Source organism: Notamacropus eugenii, chromosome 4 (assembly GCF_028372415.1).
Source record: "Notamacropus eugenii isolate mMacEug1 chromosome 4, mMacEug1.pri_v2, whole genome shotgun sequence".
NCBI lineage: Eukaryota > Metazoa > Chordata > Mammalia > Diprotodontia > Macropodidae > Notamacropus > Notamacropus eugenii.
In genome coordinates, this window is record NC_092875.1 from 72,414,592 (window position 1) to 72,436,733 (window position 22,142).

A 22,142-nucleotide genomic window follows, 5' to 3' on the forward strand; every position below is an offset into this window, starting at 1 on the left:
AAAAATAAATGAACTAATGAAAAAGAGAAAAACTTAACAACTTAAATTTGACAGTTCAGTAGTAAAAGCTGCCTTTTGAAATATGTATCTATTGCATATGTCTGTATTTAGTAATTTAGTTCTAGTGTGCATCCTCAGAAATGGATGAGTCAGTTGAGATCGCTCTCACTTAAAGGTGAGGCTGTCTGACATTTGTATGGCACTTTATGGTTTACCGAGAATTCTGGGATGTCCAAAGGTGAAGTGTCAGTTATTTTTAGAAGCAGTTTTATGGTTTTTATTGAAGAATTACCTCCCCCTGAAATGACTGACATGTGAACTTGGCTACTCAGGTGACTTGTGGCTGTAGGTGACCCTTTGAGACTGATATGGTGGACTGGAGGAAAGAGCACTCAGTTTGGTATGAGAATGTTGCCATGTGGGTCCTGATTCCCTTTCTTACTGGCTCTGACTTCAGCTGGTCATTTGATTTCTCTGAGCTTTAATTCCTTTGTCTGTAAAATATCTTTCTCTTTATCCTTTATCTAGGACTTGTGTTACTTACTGTGTAAGATGCTTTGTAAACAGTTGAGCCTTACAGGAATGTGATCAATTAGCCATATTTCCTGGAGGCTCAGGGAGGTAAAATTGCTATTCATTGCCTTTTCACTTACATTTTACATTTCTTTTCCTTTGGTATGAGTGTGATCTGGTTGGTTAATTTGAGTGCTTCCTGTCCTTTGGATTCTGTCAGGAAGTAAAGGAAAGAAGTGAGACAAAATTTGACAACCTTATGCAGGGAATACAGATGCAATTTATTATTCAGTGTAGAAGGCAAAGGATGCAGACACTTAAAAAGTGCAAGTATATACAAATATCAGTTTCCTGGTAGTAAGTGGGGAGGTAAAGGCTTTAATCACGGAAGGCCTTCTGCAGTTTGAATGGTGTCTTGAAGGGAAATGATGGACATGGATTGGCAGGAGGGGGTACTCTTGTAGGTGTGACACTGATGGTGTGGAGAGGCAGCCTGACATATTAGAAAGAATGCTGGACTTGGAGTTGAGACTTGAATTTGAATGCTGGCTCTAATGTTTGTTAGGATAAAAAGCTTTAGAAAATGAAAAGATTCTACATTCACATTGAGCACCTCATTTTATAGTTAAGGAAACCAGGGAAATCAGGTGTATAAGATCACAAAGGTAGTCCAGCAGATTTGACACCAGGTCTTCTCACATCTGCATTACAGGATATATAATGTGTTGCACTCCATGGATTTTTTCTGACATGTAGTAAGCACTTAGTAAATGCGAATTGGCTTGTGTTCACTTATACCACAACTTTGTGACTTTGTGCAAGTCATTTAGTGCTTGGAGGGCCTGCTTGCTTCCCTGTCTGCAAAATTAAGATAATAATTGCACTGCTTTCCTACAGGGCTTTTTTTGAAGAGGGCTAACATTGAATCACTGTGACAGGATCCAAAAAGATATTGACAGGCCAGAATGTTGGGCTAGATCTAATAAAATCACATGTAATGGCAATAAAGATAGTCTTGACTTTTCAGAAATTAACTTTATAAGTACAAAATGGTGGGGAGGTAGGGAACCAAGAAACACATCTAGATAACGTTCCTCAAAAGAGTGATACCAAAACAAAAACTGGAGTCCTATCTTAGAGCTTAATATGGGAGATTATAGTCCTACTCAACTTGGTTCAGCTCAGACCCAGTTTGGAATGTTGTATTCCAGTCTGGGCATTGTGTTTTAGTAAGGACATTGATATACTAAAGAGTGTTCTGAGGAGACTTGGTCAGATTGGTGAAAGACCTCAAGGATCTGTTAAGGAGTGGGGCAGCTAACCTGGAAAACTGGATGATAGAGTATTTGAAGGAAGAGCCATTGTGGAAGAGGGGTTACATTAGTTCTGTCTGGTCCCAGAAGGCGTACCTTAGGAAGTAGGGGAAGAGGTGAGAAGGAAGATTTAGTATGAATATAAGAAAAAAAACTTCTTTTCACAGCTGTTCAACAGAGGGGTGGACTGCCTCAGGAGGCAGTGGATTCTCCTTTTAGAAACCCTTCAAGCAGAGAATAGCTAACCATTTGTCAGGCATCTGGTAGACAGTCTTGGTTCAGGTAGAGAGTTTGGATGAGAGGACCTCTGAGGCCCCTTCAGGTTCACAGGTGGGCTGAAAGACAGATGTGATGTTGTGAAGGGACAGCCAGAGGGCTCTTCACCTAGCTCTGGAGGGTATTTGCTAATAATGTCTCTTTCTTCTTCTCCACAGATGGAAGATGGGCACTCTCTTTTTGACTATAGCGTTGGTCTGAATGACATTGTTCAGCTACTAGTGCGACAAAGCCCAGCTGTACTTCCTGTCCCTAGTAAAGAAAAGGATTCTGAACTCTCCGATACAGATTCAGGCTGTTGCTCAGGCCAGAGCGAATCTGATAAGAGTTCCAACCATGGAGAAGGAGCTCTGGAAATTGATGGGCAACCTGGCCCGGCTGCTCAGGCAGACTGGACTGACCCAGGATTTGGCCTCTATAAGGTAAAGTTCTCCATTTTGGATTTTTGATGTGTGTTACTCATTGAAATATTATTTCTCAACTTTTTGCATTCTGTGCCTCACATTTGTGAACATTTCTGTATATATCTGGAGTCACTTTACCCTTCTAATTTCTCCTCATTCCTGAAAGAACCATTGGTCTGAGCATACAACTAAATTTCAGCAAGCCTGTGTGCCAAGTACTGTGCTGGGCACTGAGGAAACGTGCAGAGAATGAACTAGTTCCTACTGTGTAGGAGCTCACACTCTTTTGAGGTTGAGGGAGACAACCTACACATACATAAGTATATACAGAATCAATCCAAAGTACACACAAGGAAGTTAGGGAACACATTAGCAACTAGGGGCTAAGGAAAGGGTTTGTATAGAAAAGCAGTGCTTGAGGAACTGTCTTGAGAGGATGAGAGAAAGGACTTCTGTGAGGTAAAGACAAGGAGGGAGAGAGACAGGAAAGTAGATTCTCACCAAGGAGAAACCTAGGCAAAGCCAGTTGGGCTGGAGCATGGAGTGCAACAAGGTGGGCACTGGTGTAGAAGGAGGCTGGAAAGGTGGTGGGTTAGGTCCATTTGGGAAGGGTTTTACAAGACAAAGGAGTTATAGTTTGTCCTGGACAGCAGGGAGCCACTGCAGTTAACCAAGTAGGTGAGGGATATGGGTCTCTGTGGAGAATGATTTAGAATGAGGAGACCCTGGAACCAGGGTTATTGATTAAGAGGGCATTGTAGTAGTCTAGGATATGGGTGATAAGGGCTTGAATTAAGGTGATGGCTGTGTAAGGAGTAAAAAGGAATTGGATATAAATGATGTGCATGTTAAGGACAGCAACATTTGGCAAGTTGATTGGATGTGTGAGCTGCGGGAGAGTGAGGAGTCAAGAATAAGCACAAATTATAGACCTGAGAGCCTAGAAGAATGGTGGTGTTCTTAGCAGAAATAAAGAACTTTAGAAGAAAGGTGGGCTTGAGGGAAAAGGAGTTGTTTTAGACATGTTGAGGGAGAGACATCTGGGATATTGAAATATATTCATTAGGCATGTGGGATTGAAACCTAGAAAAAGACTGGGACTGGATATAGACTAGACCTGAATCATCTTCAGAGAAATGGTAATTAAACTCATTATCTCTCACCAAGAGAGAGAATAGAGAATGAATGACTGAAAAGACATTTATTAAGCTAGTGATGTGCCAGGTACATAAACTCAGGAGAGAGTCTTGGTGTGATAAGGATGATGAGCCAGTAAAGGAAACAGAGAAAGAGTGGGCAGCAGACCAGAGGAGAGGTAGCAGTAGAAGTGCCACAAGGACCTGGAGAAGAGAGAGTATTAGGTGTGTTTGGGGGACACAAGGTGGTCAAACAGTATCAGATGCATCAGAAAGTCCAGAAAGGATAAGTATAGAAAAGAATTCAGGTTTGGCCATTAAGAGGTCACTGGTGACTTGGCAGTGAGCATTTTCCGTTGAGTTATGATGTTGGAAGACAAGACAGCAAAGGGTTTCAGGGTGAGTGAGAGGAGAAGGGGAGGTATCAGTTGTAGGTGACTTTTTGTGGGTCTACTGAAGGCTTTTTAAAGATGGGGAATACTTGGGCATACTTTCAAGGCATGATCTCAAACATGCGGTAATACACGTAAGCACTTTGCAAACTGGAAATAATTGTTTTAATGTGTTGTAATTAGACAACTAAGTGTCACAGGGGAGAAAGTACTGGACCTGGAGTCAGGGAGATCTGAGTTCAGATTCAGCCTTGGACACTTACTGATTGTGACCTGGGCAAATCACTTAACCTCTGATTCAGTTTTCTTATTTGTAAAATGGAAAGGATAATAGTTCCTACCCAGGGTTGTTGTGAGGATCAAATGAGATAATGTTTGAAAAGCCCTTTGCAAACTTGAAAGTTCTATTTAAATGTTTGTGTTATTATTTTCATAGTAGCTGTCTCTCTTCTGTAGTTATTACTCTGTTGTTTTGATCAAAAATTGAGAAAGGAGAAAAGCTAGAAACCTGTAACTCATCATTATATTCAGATTATATTTTCTACAACAATAGATGTTAGCTTAGAGTCTGGACTTTTTAAAAAGTATTTTGGTAACTGTACTTCAAAATAAATGGCTTCTTCTGTAATCATATGTATTTTATTTTATGCATTTGAGAACATCCTTCTGAGAAGGGATCCATAGCCTTCCCCACAGGGGTCCAGGACATAAACAAGGTTGAGAATTCCTGATCCAAAAGAATTAACTTTGTATTATATTACCAAAAGAGATGGATCCTGCTTTTATTCAGTTTAATTCAAGAAATAATTCTTAAACACTTGTATGCAGAGGACCAGTAGTAGGTGGCATCTTGGTGGTGTAGTGTAAAAAGTGCTGGATTTAGAGTCAGGAAGTTCCTAGTTTGAATCCTTCCTTAATCACTTTCTAGTTATGTGATCATGAGCAAATCACTTTACCTCTCAGCCTCAGTTTCCTCATTTGTAAAGTTGGGATAATAAGAACATCTACCTCCTAGGGTGGTTGTGAGGATCAAATGAGATGTAAGATATGTAAAAGCACTTAGCAAATCTTAAAGTGCTCTATAAATTCTAGCTGTTCTTGTTGTTATTAGGTACTGGATCTATCACTTGTCAACTTGTACAGTTCTCTGAATCCTCAGTCCATTCTCTACTTTCCCTCCTCTGCTCCTCTTTCCTCCCCTCCCCTTGGCCTCAGGACCTCTTGGGATCTTCACACACCTTCTTTCACTAAAGAATAGCCCACACTATGCTTTCCATCATTTTCTTTGCTCCACAAATCACTCTTTTTCTCTTTGCATCTCTGATCTTTCCCTCTTATTTTCTTCTTTACCTACAAAGGCATTCAGATTTCCAGATCCTTAAAACAAAAGCAGCAACCAAAGGAATCCTTTCTTTGGACCTTCTTGATTTCCCTCAAGCTATTCTAAATCTCTTTTGTACATTCATAGATTTAGAGTTAGAAGGAAATCTAGAGGTCATCTTTTCCTACTGCCTCATTTAACAGAAGAGGAAACTGAGACTCAGAGAGAGGAAAGGACTTGTCCAAGGTCCCACTGACTGATGGCAGTGGTGGGTTTCCAATTTATGGCCTCTGGTATCAGATCTAGTACTTGCCTTTATACCAGGCTGTCCTTTCCCTGCTGCCTCTCTCACCCAAAATCTGACTTCCAGCCTGCGTACTCCTCTGAAACTTTCTTACAGGTCATCCAAAGGCTCCTCTTGGCCATATTTGGGCTTGTTCTTTATATTCTTTGACATCTTTGTATCATTTGACACTTGGTCATGCTCTCGTTGGTAGTTTTCATTTCTTTGGTGTCTTTGACACCACACTCTTCTGGTATTTCCATGTTTCAAATAACTTCTGCTTTGTTTCCGATGTTACCCCTTTTTTCCTCCCAACTTTCCCAAACCCTGGCTTTGGCTTTTTTCCTTTCTCTCTTTATTCTTTCTCCCTTGGTCATCCTAAGGCTTTATCTGTTATCTTAGTGCCCATGGTTCCCAACTCTTCATTTCCAGCTCTGAGCTGTCCTGGGGGGCTCCAGATGTGTCCAGCACTCTACTGGCTTCATTTCCATACTCAGGCTTGACCTCATGGTCCGTTAAGTTGTTTTATTAGTCACTCCTCTAGAACCCCGAGAACCTGCTAACTTGCCCTTTTCTTAACCTGTTAATCTTTATTCCTGGAAACCTCCACCATTAGATTTCTCTTCTCCTAATCCTAGACTGTAGAGCATCCCTGGAGAAAGCTGTGACATCAGGCTGACCTGTCCCTTCCTTGACATTTGTCATGTAGCCTCATTGGCTGTCAGTTCTTGCTTTTCCACAGTCCTTAACTCTTCTCTTACAGATTCTTTCTTTTCTCTGTAGTTACTATTCCAAATCTTGTCTTCTCTCCTAAAGTCCCCAACTGCACCTTCTGTTTCATAGAAAAGGTAGCATTCATTTAATGGGAATTCCATTGCAAACATGCAAACTCCCCTTGCATTTTCCAGAACTTCTCTTGTGTTCCAGAAGGAGCCTTCCTGACGGCTCGCTTTCTCTCAGCTTCTAGGCCCTGCTTCCTCAGTGATCCCTTCTCACTCCATCAGTGACCCCTTCTCATTCCATCAGTGACCCCTTCTCACTCCATCAGTGACCCCTTCTCACTCCATCAGGGATCCCTTCTCACTCCATCAGGGATCCCTTCTCGCTCTGTCAGGGATCCCTTTTCTCCACTGATGGCTTTCTTTCTCTCTCCAGATGTGCTCATCTTTTCAAACCTTTCTTGGACATTTCTACCTCATCCAGCGACTGCTTCATTTCTCTTCTGAGAAACTTGAGAAAATTTTCTATACCTAATACATCAGCTGCTTAAATCTTCCTCCCTTTGTAACCTAATCTGACATTTCTGTTGTTCTCTCCAAGTTCATAGTGACCTAATTGTTCAATTCCCCCATTCCTCTGGTTCTTCTTCGTTGTTTTTGTTCTCCCTTTGAGGCATCTGACACAGTTGACCACTGCCTATTTTCCCTTTGCTTCAGAGGCATTTCATTCTCCTCCCGTTTCCTGTGTTGATCGTCTCCTTCCCTGACATAATATTTGGTCTTTGGTTTTGGCCATCTTTTCTCTCTACACACATTCCTTTGGCAGTCTTATTGATTCCCTGTATATTCACAGAAGAAGCACTCCCACCTGTGCAGAAGACTCCCCAAAATGTGTATGTCTGACCTTGGACCTTCCTCTTGTTACCCAGCCAAACCTCACCAACTAGCTGCAGGACATTGAATCACTTTTAGCAAAATGTTTCTGAGATCCAGCTGCTTATCTTTTTAAAATCTGCTCTTGGTTTTTTACTTCCTTATCTCTTTACGTATAGATCTGGTCTTTTCTAAAATCTTCACTGGTCCTTCATTGTCTTTTAAGTCCTGTTTCTTCATTTGCATGACATTCCAGATACTGCAGTGTGGTGATAATTTACCTTTCCAGGTTTAATTTATATTATTCTCTTTCACGTGTTCTGTGCTCTAGGTTGATTGATTCCTTTGTATCCATTCTTTAAAACTTAATTCAAATATCACCTCTTCCATGAAGCTTTTCCCTGATTTCTCCCTTGCCCCAGTATGCCCTTCCCTTTCTCTGTGTAATATACCTTTTTGACTAGGCTGTCTCAGAGACTACAGATAGTTAGATCTTTAGCAGCCAAATGTTTGTTCTTCCTTCTTGAAGAGGACCCTGACACCATGAAGGAGACATCATGACTTGCACACTAATTGGATTTAAGTGAGGGAGGCTGTGCAGTCACCAACCTCCCTCTCTCCTCCCGAGCCCATCTGGGTCCAGTGACAAGATCAGGACGACTGGAGATGGCCCTTGTGCTGTGGGAGGCCTTGGCCTTTTTGAGCTAAGCTCTTTCCCAAGTCTTAGTTTGTCTGAGGTAACACTCATTCAGTATTAAGGCTAGGTAAAAAGGAAGCAAAGAATGACCTATTTTACCTCGTCAAAATAAATAAATAAAATCAGTCTGGAAGGGGAGGATCCTCAGAAACAATTGCTATTTACACTCACCCTGAGCCATCAGAATCCAAACAATGAACCAGTGAGGCTTGGGGCTGGAACCCATTGTTGGCTAATCAGTGAGAGCCCTAGTGATTTGGGTTTAAGGCAACCAAGTGGAATGTTGTGGGAAGAGCAGTTTCAGGCAGTTTGAAGTTTAGAAAGAGAAATACCTTACTCTGACAGGCTTCTCCCTATGAAGTTAAGGAAAAGAGTATATTTTTTATTTTTGATCTATGATCAAACTGGGGAGAAGACAGAGAGAGGGTAAAGAGAAAACTTCTTGTGAGAAATGTCCTAATTATGTTATTAAAAATCATTATAAAGAATATTATGTTTTAAGGATTGGCAGGTTACAATGTATGCTGGAATGACTGTTGCTTTACTATGATGGTTGAAGAGAGGGTAAAGGAAAAGGAATAAAAATAGCAAGGTCCTGAGAGACCAAATTTAACTATTATCTTGAGAGATGCAAAGAGGATTCTTGAGACTTTAATGAGTACTTGGAGTAAACTGAATGGAGAAATTGTGATATGGAAGTAATAAGAGGGTGTTTGCTATTGCAGTGACAGTTTGAGGTGATTCTGATTGTGATCTTTGTAATGGACAAAATTTTGAAAATGTCTTTTATTTATTTCATTTTAATGAATTGTACGTTCATCAGTTTTACCATTTACCTAACTTTTAAGGAATTTAATATAAAGAAATATGAACAATTAATATTGAAAAAGGGAGTGTTTCCAGTTAATTTAATAAATGCTCTTTATTGAACTGGGCTCGGGGCTTTTAGCCAGCAAATTAGTGAGAAGTTACAATTGTATTAATTACTAAGAAAAGATCAAAGTATACCCTGGGCTCATTGCTAATGCTTGGGGTAATAAGATCAAATATGGAAATGATTCAAGTAGCAGGCTGAAGGGTGACCTAAGAGTGAGAGTGTTTGGTCTCAGCTAACCCTATTAAGTCTTGCCACCTGATAGGGCATTGAGTCAGACTTAGCCTTTTAAACTTGCCACATCAGTAATGACTCCCTTACTCAGGCCTTATGTAGCACTTTGTTTTATATTGCTATAATGTACTTACCATGTATTATTTTGTGTTTCAGTTATCTATATCATATCTTCCATTAGATTCATAGACCCTGTAAAGTCAGGAATTGTATCTTATCTAAACTTTGTATCCCCCCAACTTTGTATACAGCAGGTCCTTAATATCTGTTAAATTGCAGAGAATAAGCTACAGAGTTCGAATTTTGAAAATTGGAAATTACCAAGGTCAATGAAAAACTTTTCCTTATTCAACTGTAGATCAACGAATATGTAGATGCCCGGGATATGCATATGGGAGCATGGTTTGAAGCCATATTGGTAAATGTTACAAGGAAAGAAAGAGGAGCAGCCAGTGAATCCAGTGACAATGGGAATAGCCAAGTGGCTGAAGAGGATGTTATCTATCATGTGAAATATGAAGAGTGAGTTTGGAGTTGGTTTGTGGTTTCTGTCCCTAACATAGATGATTTTGTGGGTCTCTTATTTAGTTTGTCGCTGTGTAAGACTTCAATTCTTAAAACTGTTTTGAAGGTCACATGAAGGAAAAATGTGTATGGGGATACTCCTGTATAAACATGAAAATTAATTGTGGATGTTAGAAAGAGTGCTGGTCTTAAGAATAAGGAGGAGTGTATTTGAAATGCTTGAGAGACTTACTGTGACCATGGAGAAACTCTCTTACCTACTTAACCCCTGAGTTTTCCCTATCTGTAAAATGGGATAATAGCACCCTACCTCATAAGGGATCAAATGAGATAATGTATATAGAGAACTTTGCACACCTTAAAATTATAAATGTTAGTTATTATTATATAATCTTGGCATACATTTATAATAGTTCATTCCAAGGTAGGGTAGTCTAGTTTTTCCACATATAGTCTATGCATATATGTTAATTGATTACTGTGCTTTTTATTTTAAAGCTATCCAGAAAATGGTGTTGTGAAGTTGAGTTCAAAAGATGTAAGAGCTCGGGCCCGGACAATACTGAAATGGCATCAACTGGAAGTTGGACAAATTGTAATGGTGAACTATAACCCTGATGAGCCCAAGGAGAGGGGCTTCTGGTATGATGCCGAGATCCTGCGAAAACGGGAAACTAGGACTGTTAAAGAGATATATGCAAACTTGCTGCTTGGGTAAGTTACATGTGATTGTGAGTGTACCTCATCATGTCACAGTACGTTGATATAACTGAAGTGTTGGCCTTAGTCAAGAGCTGGTGATTTCTTGACAGAGGTATTAGAATAGCCTTATTTAGCTTAGAATCATAGAGTATCAGTCCTCCAAGGAGCCTTGAAGTCATCTAGTCCAGTGGCGTCAAACTCGGATAGAAATGGGGGCTGATAAACTGTGCTTAACTGACCCCTTCGGGACCTCATACTGACTTAGTTTTTAACAGTACTCTTCTTTATGTTTTGTGGTATTTTTATTTATTTTGTTAAATATTTCCCAATTACATTTTAATCTGCACTTGGGAGTGTTGTTGGCTATGTGTTGGATACCTCTGATCTAGTTCAGATTCTTCATTTTTACAGAATTTATGACCCAGAAAGAGGAAATGACTTACCTCTATTCCCTGTGAGGTTGTTACAAACAGTGGAACTGAATTCAAGGCTCTTGATCACTAGTTCATTGTTCTTTGCACTGTACAGTACTAGCTTATGGAAAATTAATGAATTCAGTCTGAAGTAAATGAGTCATTAGATTGGGATTCCACTCTTGAATATTTCATTTCTGAGAACTAGCTTTAACATAGAAAAAGTTGAAATTGGCCTTATTTATCATTGTTTACATAGGGCCCCTTTGAGTTGCCATTATTTCCTTGGTTGCTAAATGTCTGAGTGCCCCTCCTTCTCTGAGTTTGAAGAATTTCAACTTAGTGATTGGAAACACTTTTGGAAGGGAGATCCCCTAGAGTGGAAGAGTCTCAGCTGTTTTCACAAGTAATCTGCCAGGGGTGTTGGTTTACAAAGTTAGCTTTCAGATCTATTTTGCAAATGCATGCAAACCAGGAACAACCCTTGAGTGAGTCTTCCAGTGCTCTCAGCCAGGTATTTCAAAAGAAACCATTAGTTAAGTCACTTCTGCTCTCAACCTCAGTTTCTCAATCTACTCAGTGGGGAAGGCGATAAATCTTACTACATACCTTTGCAGGGTTATTGCAAGGAACAGCCTTAAAGATACTTTTCAAAAGTGGATTTTTGCTAGTTCTTCTTAATTTCACACATGATAGTCATAAATTATATGAAGTGTAATAGAGAACTCACCTTGGAGTTAGAAAGACTTGGGTTCAAGTAGAAAGACCTGGGTTCAAGTTTGACTTTTGATGCATCTTGGCTGTATAGGCTGAAAATCATTTAACCTCTCAGTACCCAGACAGTTAATTAACTCTAAAACTTTAAGTTATAGGCAGATGACCAGTCTGTTTCTATGGACAGGATTTGTTTCTTAGAAGTTCCCAACACTGATGAAATCAGCTTTGAGTCAAGGAAATAGGTTAACATTGACTGACATTTTCAAGAATACGAAATGCTGTCAAAACTTCAGTCTGGGAGCCTTCCCCCTTTCTCTGCCCTACTCCCTTTTCTCCCTCAGACTTCACATTAAAAGCACCTTCTATCACACGTCTCAAATGTACTTATCAGGTGTTATTTATTAGTCAAGTGTTTTTTTTCTCCAAGCTTACTATAAGCTCAATAAAGCAAGAACCTTGTGTTACATAAACTTTGTATCCCGTAGCATAATGCATAGTAGGGGAAGGGAAGAAAATAAACATTTATAGAGCACCTACTATGTGCTAAGTACTTTCCAAGTATTATCTCATTTGATCCTCACAGTTATCCTGTGAGGTAGGTGATATTGTGATCTGGATTTTACAGATGAAGAAAGTGAAACAGATAACAGTTTAGGAACTGCCTGAGGTCACATAGTAAATAAGTGTCTGAGAACAGATTTGAACTCAAGTCTTCCTTACTCCAGGTCTGGAGCTCTCTCCACTCTGCCACCTAGCCACCTATTAAGTAAATGTTTGTTAAATTGGATTGTATTACTTATCCCATGCATCTGTGGGGCTTACTAAGAACTTTTAAAATTCTGCCTCCCATGAGTATAAGAAAAATGGGAATTTGGAAGGGGTCTGGGGCTGCTGACCCAGGGAGTCTCAGTGTTGTTAGTTCTGAAGCTTTGGCCCACAGAGAAGACAAGGGAGAGGAAATAATTATCTCTTGGCTATTTGAGCAGCGCTGGGCAATCACTGGCACTTTGGATTAGGAAGGCAAGAGGTGCACCTGTCTTAGGATCATCTTCTGTTAGGTTCCCCCTGCCCTAAATTTGCTTCCCTCATACACACACTCTCTCACTCTTTCTTGGGGGTATATATTTTGTCTATTCTTATTTATGCACATTGTCTCTCCTGATAGAATGTAAGCTTTTTGAGGTTTCTTCTTCTAGGGGGCTGGGTGGGGTACTTCTGGCACAGACCAGCCATGTGTCTGTGGACTTCCCTAGACAGCTCTCTAAGGCCACAGATTCTTGCATTAGTAGAGGTTGTTCCTTGTTTGAAACTCCCACTGCAGCGAAATCCCACAGAGACCCAGGCCAGACCCATCCCTGTCACCTTTGCTGCTTAAAAAATGGTTCTGGATGAACTGATGGGAAAGCACACTAGGTTTAGTGTTAGGGGACTCAGCTGGAACCTGAGCTAGGGCACATATCTTAGCATTTTAGGGCAGCTTCATGTACTTTACATTTGTCTCATTATCCTATGTGAGCTTAGTCAACACACAGTTTTTGATCCTTTGTTCCCCCTTTCTGCTTTTTGTGAAATGGGCTACTGTCAGTAGGTACTGTAGTGAATGTGTACTTATTTGAATTAGTTAAAAGCTGATTTCAGGGTATTGGAGGAATGAATGAGTGATTGTCTTGGCACAAGCTGAATTTTACATATGAATTTGTTATAGGGATGCTGGGGATTCTCTGAATGACTGTAGAATAACTTTTGTGGATGAAGTTTACAAAATTGAGGAGCCTGGCAGTGCGAGCCCAGTTGGTTTGGAAAACCCTTTGAAAAGTGAGTCCTGCTGGGTTTTCCCATGGGGTTTCTTCAGTGTTGTTCTCATACCCTGCTGGTAAAAGACTGTTTTTCATAAACTTTCATAAACTGATGTGCTGCTATTGTGTTGGTGTGTGCTGCTGCCTTTAGGACAGAGTGGCCCCATTTGCAAACACTGTAAAGATAACCCCAATAAGACCTGCAGAATGTGTGCCTGCTATGTGTGCGGAGGAAAGCAAGACCCCGACAAGCAGTTAATGTGTGATGAATGTGATATGGCCTTCCACATCTACTGCCTCAGCCCCCCACTGAGCCGGATTCCAGATGATGAAGACTGGTGAGTCTCCATGCTGGGAGTGCCTGTCTGCAGTTTTCTGGGGGAAGGGTTGTGAGAGACTGACAACACAGCTTATGAAGACCTAGGTCCCCTTCTTCATGAATCTTGGTTTAGGGGAATTGAACAATGTAGGTGGCTGTTTCCTCAAAGTACTAGACTTCGTGGGTTGGAGTTGGGATAGGGAAGTTGGAAAAAGGTGCCTGAAATACCTGGCATCTGCCTGAGGATCTCTGATGGACCAAGCCAGAGCTTGGAGAAACAAGGAAGAGGAGTCACTGAGAAACCTGCACATGTCTGTGATACCTGTGTGCACCAGGCACCCAGATTGATTTAGAAGTGTTAAGGGACTTTGGGGAAATGAGCCAGTCAGGGTTATGTGGCGAGACTTGGGGTTTCAGGGAGAGGGGCATATGGGTTATAGATGGAGAATCTTCTTCTCTGGAAAGACACCAAAGAAACAGAACAATATTGATGCGTGTTTCCACAGGTGAAATGGGGCTTCTGTGGTAGAGAGACAGGGACGAGGGACTGGAAGCCTCTGCTGACTGTCTGAAAAATAACTTGCATTTTATAGTGCTTGAAGGTTTATGAAATACTTTCCTTGAAACAAAACTTTGATGTAGGAAGTCTAGGTCTTGGAGCCATTTTATAGGTGAGGAAACTGAGGCCCAGCATGGAGAAGGGGGTAGAAACTGTAACCTTGGGAGTCGTCTTTGGGCCTCCTGGCTCACAGCCAGTGCTGCGCTTTCCAGACCTGGGGGGAGAGAGGACAAAAAGAATGTTTCCAGAAGTCCTTCAGTAAGCATTTACTAAGCAGCCACTATGTACCTGGCTTTCTTCTGGACATTAGGGATGCAAAGATAATGATGAGCTAACACTGCAGAGGAGAGGGCACATACGTATTTAAGTATAAGGTGGCGCTTGGGAGGATGCCTGGGACTCTTAGAAATGGAGATGAGGAGGGAGAGCATTCCAGGCTTGGGAACAGCCTGGGCAAATGCCAGGAGAGGGAGTATCAGGTGTGAAGAAAGCCTTTTGGGCTGGACTGAGGAGTACATGAAAGGGAGTAATGCATAACAAACCTGAAAAGAGACAGGTTAGAGAAAATTGTGAAGGGCTTTACATTCTAAATGGAGGACTTCATGGAACCATTGCAGTTATATTGAGTAGGAGAGTGACATGGTCAGAAGAAAAGCTTGAAGAAAATATCTTGGTATCTGTGGAGGATAGGTTACAGAAAAGGGGGGAGGTGGGAATTAAGACAGGCTGTTAACAGTAGTTCAGAGGAGAGGTGATGAGGGACTAAAGGAGGGTAGAATAGATGGAGAAATGTTGTGGACATAGAAGTGCAAGCCTTTATAAAAAACACCCTTTTGAAGTACAAGTGAGAGAAGTTGAAGACAGGTAGGTTTTTTCCCAGGATAAATGTACTATGACAATTTAAGAAACATGTCCTAATCTTTTAACCATTTTTAAGTATTACTCTGCTATGTCCAGTGGTTAATTTTATGGGTATATAATTGTAGGTATTGCCCTGAATGTCGCAATGATGCCAGTGAAGTGGTCTTGGCAGGGGAGAAGTTAAAAGAGAGCAAAAAGAAGGCAAAAATGGCATCTGCTACATCATCGTCTCAAAGAGACTGGGGCAAGGTATGGGAAACAACTTTTTATTTAATTTTGATATTTTAATGGTACATTAACATTTTCTTACTGACTTTTTTCCCAAATTATTCTTTTTAATATAGGGTATGGCATGTGTGGGTCGCACAAGGGAGTGCACTATTGTGCCTTCTAATCATTATGGACCAATCCCTGGGATTCCTGTTGGTACCATGTGGAAGTTCAGAGTGCAGGTATAATGTGGCGGACTCTTTGAGTTTGTGGTGATATTTCAGTGGAAGGGGTAGGGTTACTCTTATGTTCATTGAGCCTCAGGCTAGATTGGAAGTGGTAAGATGTGGTGGTGTGGAGTAACCTTGGTTTGTGGTTTAGTCTTATGTCAAAAGAAATTCTTTAAGGGAGGAGGTACTTAAGGTCCTGGAATGCCATTTATGCCAACCAGTACACCATCCCCCGTTGCAAAAAAAACCAAAAACCTTATCTCATTCCTCCAAAATGGTTTAAAAAGTTAAGATTGTGTTTGAATTACTGTTTGTTTTTTTTTAAAACAAGTTATATTTAAATGTTGGACTGTTAGAGCTGTTATAGAACTGAGAGATCATCTGGGTCAACCCTGCTATTTTACAGATGAGGGAACTGATAGAGGTCAAGTTCAAGGTCACATAGTGATAGAGAGGACTTTAACTTATGTATCCTAGACATCTAGGCCAGTGCACTTTTTCCTTCTGTTATGACTTGTATGATTAGTTCACATTAGGTATGACCACCAATTCTATATTTGATCATGTTATGTTTGAGTGTCTCCTCTGTTCCATTACTGGATGTGTTTAAGTAGAGGGTTGATGACTACTGTTGTAGAGTTGTAGTGTTGTAGAGGACATTCATGATTTAAAATATTGGTTTAACTACATGGCTTGAGGACCCTTCTGTCTTTGAAGTAAAGATTTTATGAGCACAAAAGATTATAAGGTAATCTGTAATCTTAAAATTTAAAGTTGCCACCAGCTAAAATGAATATATATGTTAAAATCTAGAAGTTAACTGGGTTTGGGGTTTTGGAAAATTTTTTGGCACTCCCACTGATATGGTCTGGTTTCTGAGAGTCACATTAGTCAAGATACCTAAAACTGGTTGTGCCTTTCCTAGGTGAGTGAGTCCGGTGTCCATAGGCCCCATGTGGCAGGTATACATGGCAGAAGCAATGACGGTGCCTACTCTCTGGTCCTGGCAGGGGGCTACGAAGATGATGTAGTAAGTGATGTTTTGTAACTGTGAGTGTCTGCAACAGAAGCTCCCACGTGGAATTTTGTCTTGTTCCCTGCTCACCTAGATAGGTTTAACCAAACCTTGCTCTGTGTGCTTCTCCACTTCAGGACCATGGCAACTCTTTCACTTATACGGGCAGTGGAGGCAGAGATCTTTCTGGAAACAAACGGACCGCAGAGCAGTCCTGTGATCAAAAACTAACCAACATGAACAGGTTCATGGTTTTATGGATTTCTTTTCTGGTTACTGTTAAATCCTTACATAGACTTAGTCTGCAGGGAAGTAGTTATTCAATTAACCATATTTTAAAAAATGCTTTGCTATTGAACTTGGAAGAAGAGTAAAATTAATTTATTTTCCTAATTTAAAAAAAAGTATTTTTTAATTACATATAAACACAATTTTAAACATATTTTTAAAAAAATTCTGAGTCCCTCTCTTCATTGATGAGAAGGCAGTTTGGTAGGTTAATAGTGTGCAGTCATGCAAAACATTTCCATTTTAGTTATGTGAAAGAACTCCCCCCTACCAAAAAAAAAAGCACCCAAGAAAAATAAGGAAAGTTCAAAAAAGTATGCCTTGATCTGTATTCAGACTCCTATCAGTTCTTTGGAGGTAGATAGCATTTTTCATCATAAGTCCTTTGGAATAGTCTTATATCACTGTATTGCTGAGAATAGCTAGGTCATTCACAATTGGTCATTGTACAATATTGCTGTTACTGTGTACAGCATTCTGGTTCTGCTCATTTCACTTTATATCAGTTCATGTAAGTCTTCCCAGGTTTTTCTGAAGCCATCCTGCTCATCATTTCTTACAGGACAATAGTGTTCCATCACAGTCATATACCATAACTTATTCAGCCATTCCCCAACTCATGAGAATCCCCTCCATTTCTAGTTCCTTCCTGCTGTAAAAAGAGCTGCTATGAATATTTTTGTTTGTACATATAGGTCCTTTCTCTCTTTTTTTTTAAGCTCTTTGCTATACAGACCTAGTAGTTATGTTGCTGGGCCAAAGGGCATGCAGTTTTGTAGTCCTTTGGTCCAAATTGCTTTCCAGAATGGTTGGATCTGTTCACAACTCCAACAATGCATTAGTGTCCTAGTTTTCCCACAATGCCTCTAACATTTGTCATTTTCCTTTTTTGTCATATTAACCAATCTGATAGGTGTGGGATGATACCTCAGAGTTGTTTTGATTTACATTTTTCTGATCATTAGCGACTTAGAGTTTTCATATGGCTGTAGGTAGCTTTGATTTCTTCATCTGAAAACTGCCTGTTCAAATTCTTTGACCATTTATCAATTGGGGGATGACTTGCATTCTTATAAATCTGACTCAATTCTTTATATATTTGAGAAATGAGGCCTTTATCAGAAAAATTTGCTGTAAAAAACTATCCCCTAGTTTTCTTATTTCCTTCTAATTTTGACTACATTGGTTTTGCTTGTACAAAACCATTTCAATTTAATGTAATCAAAATAATCTATTTTATATCCTGTGACACTCTTTCTCTTGTTTGGTCATAATTCCCATGCTACCCTAATTTGCTTATGGTATCACCCTTTATGCCTACATCATGTATCCATTTTGACCTTTTCTTGACATGGTAGATGTTGCTTTATACCTAGTTTCTGCCAAACTGCTTTCCATTTTTCCCAGCAATTTTTGTCAAATAGTGAATTCTAGTCCCAAATGCTTGGATCGTTGTGTTTATCAAATACTAGATTACTGTAGTCATTAACCATTCTATTTCTTAACTCTGAGGGTCTTCCCCTCCCACACTAATTTTTCTTTTTTTGAGTAGGGAAAAGAGGCCATACTCTGCCTCATTTCTTACTTGGCCTTAATCACTGAATGGGCATTGTCTTAGTCAAACTGAGACCTGGGAAAGACCTTAGCTTTAAAAAGCCAAGGTCTCCCACCAAATGTAGAGCCACTCCAGTTCTGATCTATACCTTGCCACAGGACCCAGATATCTCTGGAGGAGAAAGTGAGGCTGGTAACTTTGCACAGCCCTCCTTCACTTAAATTCAATTCATTGCATGTCGTGGCATCACCTCCCTGATGTCATGGTCCTCTTAAGAATGAAGGACAAACAATAATTGTCACTAGTACCAGATTGTTTTGATGACTACCACTTTGTAATCTAGTTTGAGATCTGGTACTAGGACTAGGCTACCTTTCTTCACATTTTTTTCATTGATTCCCTTGTTGTTCTTGACCATTTGTTCTTTCAGATGAAATGTGTTACTATTTTTTCTACTTCTACAAAATATTTTTGGTAGTTTGATTGGTATAGCACTGAGTTAAGTCCATTAATTTAGCTTGAATTATCATTTTTGTCATATTAGCTAATTATCCATTAGCTTATTTTTTCTAGTTTTTTTTTTTAAGTAGCCAGTGGTTTGCATTTTAAATATATAAAATAACTAACTCAATTTTCTCTCCATTTCTCATCCTGCTTTCCACACATGATACCTGTATTTTTTGCCTTTCTTTCCCAGAATACTACTTCCTAATGTTTTCTATTCTGTGATCTCTTAGAGCCCTGGCTTTGAACTGCAGTGCTCCTATCAATGACCGAGGTGGAGCTGAAGCCAAGGACTGGAGAGCTGGGAAGCCAGTCAGGGTGGTGAGAAATGTGAAAGGAGGGAAACACAGCAAATATGCCCCAGCTGAAGGGAATCGATACGATGGGATATACAAGGTAACTTCTGGTGTGAGCTTTTTTCTCTTTAGTGTTAAATGTAATTTGTTTTTTGTTTTCCTGTGCTGACTGGATGAGGTTTATTTTTTTTTCATATTGGATATCATTTATACTCAATTTACAATCCTTTCCAGGTAGTGAAGTATTGGCCTGAAAAAGGGAAATCTGGTTTCCTTGTGTGGCGTTACCTCCTCAGGAGGGATGATGATGAACCTGGCCCATGGACTAGAGAAGGGAAAGACAGGATGAAGAAACTTGGCTTAACAATGCAGGTAAGGTCAGGACAAGGCCTGTGTTGGATTATGTTGTACTGGCGGATATTTCTGTGGAGGATGGGCTAGGAATTACTAATTATATCCTCAAAGCCAATTATCCTTGACTAGGGAACACTGTCTACCTAGTTCTTCCAGATCAGCCCTTTGAATACAAATCAAATTTATGTGCCTTTTATATATAAGACAAGTTTGCTAATGTCTTCTGAGGGATTATATTCAGGTTGGTAAACATTTATTTTATACTTTTAAAATTTAACTGACTTTTTTTTGTTTTTATATCACCTTTATTTTTAAATATAGCCTTCCTCCTCTCCCCAGGGAACCACTGTTTGTATAACAAAGACTAAGAAAAGAAAAGGTGAAAAAAAAAAGCTGGAGAAAAACAGCTGCGCAAAACTAACCAACAGATCAACCAGATCTGATACTATGGACGGTGTTCCATGTCCACAGTTGTTCACCTCTCCAAAGATGAGAGGGAGTTACACTTTTCTTGTCTTTGAGCATTGTCATTACAGTGTCTATTTTAATGTTGGTGGTTTTTTTCCCTATTTATATTATTGAATTGTTGTATATTACTTTCCTGAATTTTCTTTGGTAAGCATTTGTTAAGTACCTGTACTCTTCTAGGTGCTTGAGATAAAGATAAGAAAGTCTTCCCACCAGAAGTTTTCAATCTGATGGAAGAGATAAAACATGAAAACAGTGATACTAAATTGGAGTGATAAATAAATACAAAGGAGAGGTCTATGACTAAGGCTAGAAGAGTTTCATTGATAAGATTAGGGAAAACTTCCTTGAGGAAGTGCTCTTCAGATTGGGCCTTGAAGGACAAGTGAGGTTACAGTATACAGAGGTAATGGAGGGGAAAAGCTAGAATTACAAGCAGCATGGGCTGAAGTGCTGATCAGAATCCTTGAGGAAGGTCCTTCTGTGAGATATGGCGGTGAGATAGATTTGCTGGATTGTATAGGACCTTGAAGGCCTACCTTTAAGACTTTCATTGGTGAGTAATAGAGCTCTTGAAAACTTTTGAACCTTATTGGTAGATGCTGTAATAGGAATCGTCTTTTATTTTGTGAGCGAAGCTGTGAATTGTTCAGATTTACTCTGAGACTAGTGTGTAGGATGGACCAGCATAATTGCTGTCCAAAGGAGAAGAAAGGCTTGGGATTCAAGCCCTACCTTTAGGGTGGTTCACACAATTGGAATCAGGGAGAGAGTAATTCCTGCTGTTAGTGTAGTGTTGTAAGAGGTTTATAAAAGCCTTTGCTCATGACCTGGTAAAATATGTCATCCATATATGAGTCCCATTGCTTTGCAGCTAAGGAGACAGGCTTTGCCATCAGCTCAGTGATTTGCACGTAGTCCCTTGGTAGTCCTATCTTCACCTTCCCGACATCTTGGTCCTCTTGGAGAATGAAGGACAAACAGCAGAAACAGTAAGCATCCAGGTCGGGTCTGGAACCCAGCTTGCCCAATTGCAAATCCATTGTCCTTGCTCCAATATTGTATTGTCTCTCATCATAAAATACATGATTGTGTTTGACTTCTCCTTTCATATTGAGTAGTTAAATGGACCCTACTCATTGTTGATAGGTTAGGATAGGTAAGACTTGGAGACAGACAACCTGTATTCCAAACCCTGTGTTGTGACTCTTTAGCTGTGGGACTGTGCAGATCACTTAACAACTTTTCTAAGCCTTCCTTTCTTCAGCTGTAAACTTATATAGGTTACGAGGATCAAATCATTGCAAACCTTAAAATGCTATACAAATGTCAATTCTTATTATCAACTATTAAATATTTTTTTCCTTTTGGGACTGCTGTTGGCTTTTAGATTTGAAGGCCTGTCCTTTTTTGTGTTAGATGATTTATATCCCACCCTCTTTGATTGGAGGAGCATAACACATCAACTGCCTTTGGGTGCACCATTGGTAGTCGTATTTCCAATGCTTCTGTCACTTGGAAATTTGAAATGGGAAATGTAGAGACAGGAGATCGTCAGTCAGTCCTTCTTTTGTTTGGGTTGTATTGTTCTTTAACTTAATTGATGTTTTTAGATATAGTTCTTTACTCCAAAGGCTAATTTGGAGTTTTTTATTTAATCAAACAGCACCCAAAACTACCACCCACCAAACATGGATAGGTAGGTTAGAAACTAATTGGACATGGAGAGGGAGGAAGAATCCTGGAGCCATTTCTTATCTTCTGTAGGATGAAAGTAATCTAACATCCCAGCTTTTCTGAGATTCTAAGTCTCACCTGACTTTACTTAATAATAACAGCTAACACTTACAGATTGTACTTTAAAGTTTGGTCTTTTGGATTGCACAACCACTCTGGGAGGTAGGTGCTGCTAGTATCCCTGTTTGACAGATGAGGAATCAGAATGAGAGTTGAAATAACTTGTCCAGGGTCATATAGCTAGGTGGTGAATGAAGCAGGGTTTGAATTTAGGACTTACTGATTCGAAGTTCAGCACACTGGATCACACAGCTCATCATCTAGGTGTCCTCTGATACTAATCAAAGAGCTCCCTCTGTTGTGGCAATTGGTGTGGGATTATTTAAAAAGTCATAATTAGTATCAAGAGTGTAAATTTACCTTACACTCTTGGGATAATAAAGAGTTGTCTTTTTTAGCATAACTTTAGCACAATAGGGAATTTTAAGTTATGAAAAACTGAATATAAAACTAACCTAAATCAAAGAGACTATTGCTAGAAGTAAAAATGTTTAAGCC

General features: G+C 39.9%; 1 protein-coding gene across 2 annotated transcripts in view; it reads left to right on the plus strand.

The window, feature by feature from the left end:
• The window catches only part of UHRF1 (ubiquitin like with PHD and ring finger domains 1), a 42,389-nt gene that overhangs the window by 12,614 nt on the left and 7,633 nt on the right, over positions 1-22,142 (plus strand). The window contains exons 3-13 of one of the 2 annotated variants that reach the window (XM_072601874.1): positions 2,261-2,524; positions 9,394-9,557; positions 10,059-10,274; positions 13,098-13,207; positions 13,340-13,526; positions 15,053-15,176; positions 15,272-15,379; positions 16,293-16,397; positions 16,520-16,626; positions 18,963-19,125; positions 19,260-19,397. In XM_072601874.1, the coding sequence (XP_072457975.1) occupies positions 2,261-2,524; positions 9,394-9,557; positions 10,059-10,274; positions 13,098-13,207; positions 13,340-13,526; positions 15,053-15,176; positions 15,272-15,379; positions 16,293-16,397; positions 16,520-16,626; positions 18,963-19,125; positions 19,260-19,397 (1,686 nt within the window). Of the gene's footprint in view, positions 1-2,260; positions 2,525-8,217; positions 8,354-9,393; positions 9,558-10,058; positions 10,275-13,097; positions 13,208-13,339; positions 13,527-15,052; positions 15,177-15,271; positions 15,380-16,292; positions 16,398-16,519; positions 16,627-18,962; positions 19,126-19,259; positions 19,398-22,142 lie in introns of those variants that run through there. The other variant, XM_072601875.1, reaches the window with a different exon arrangement.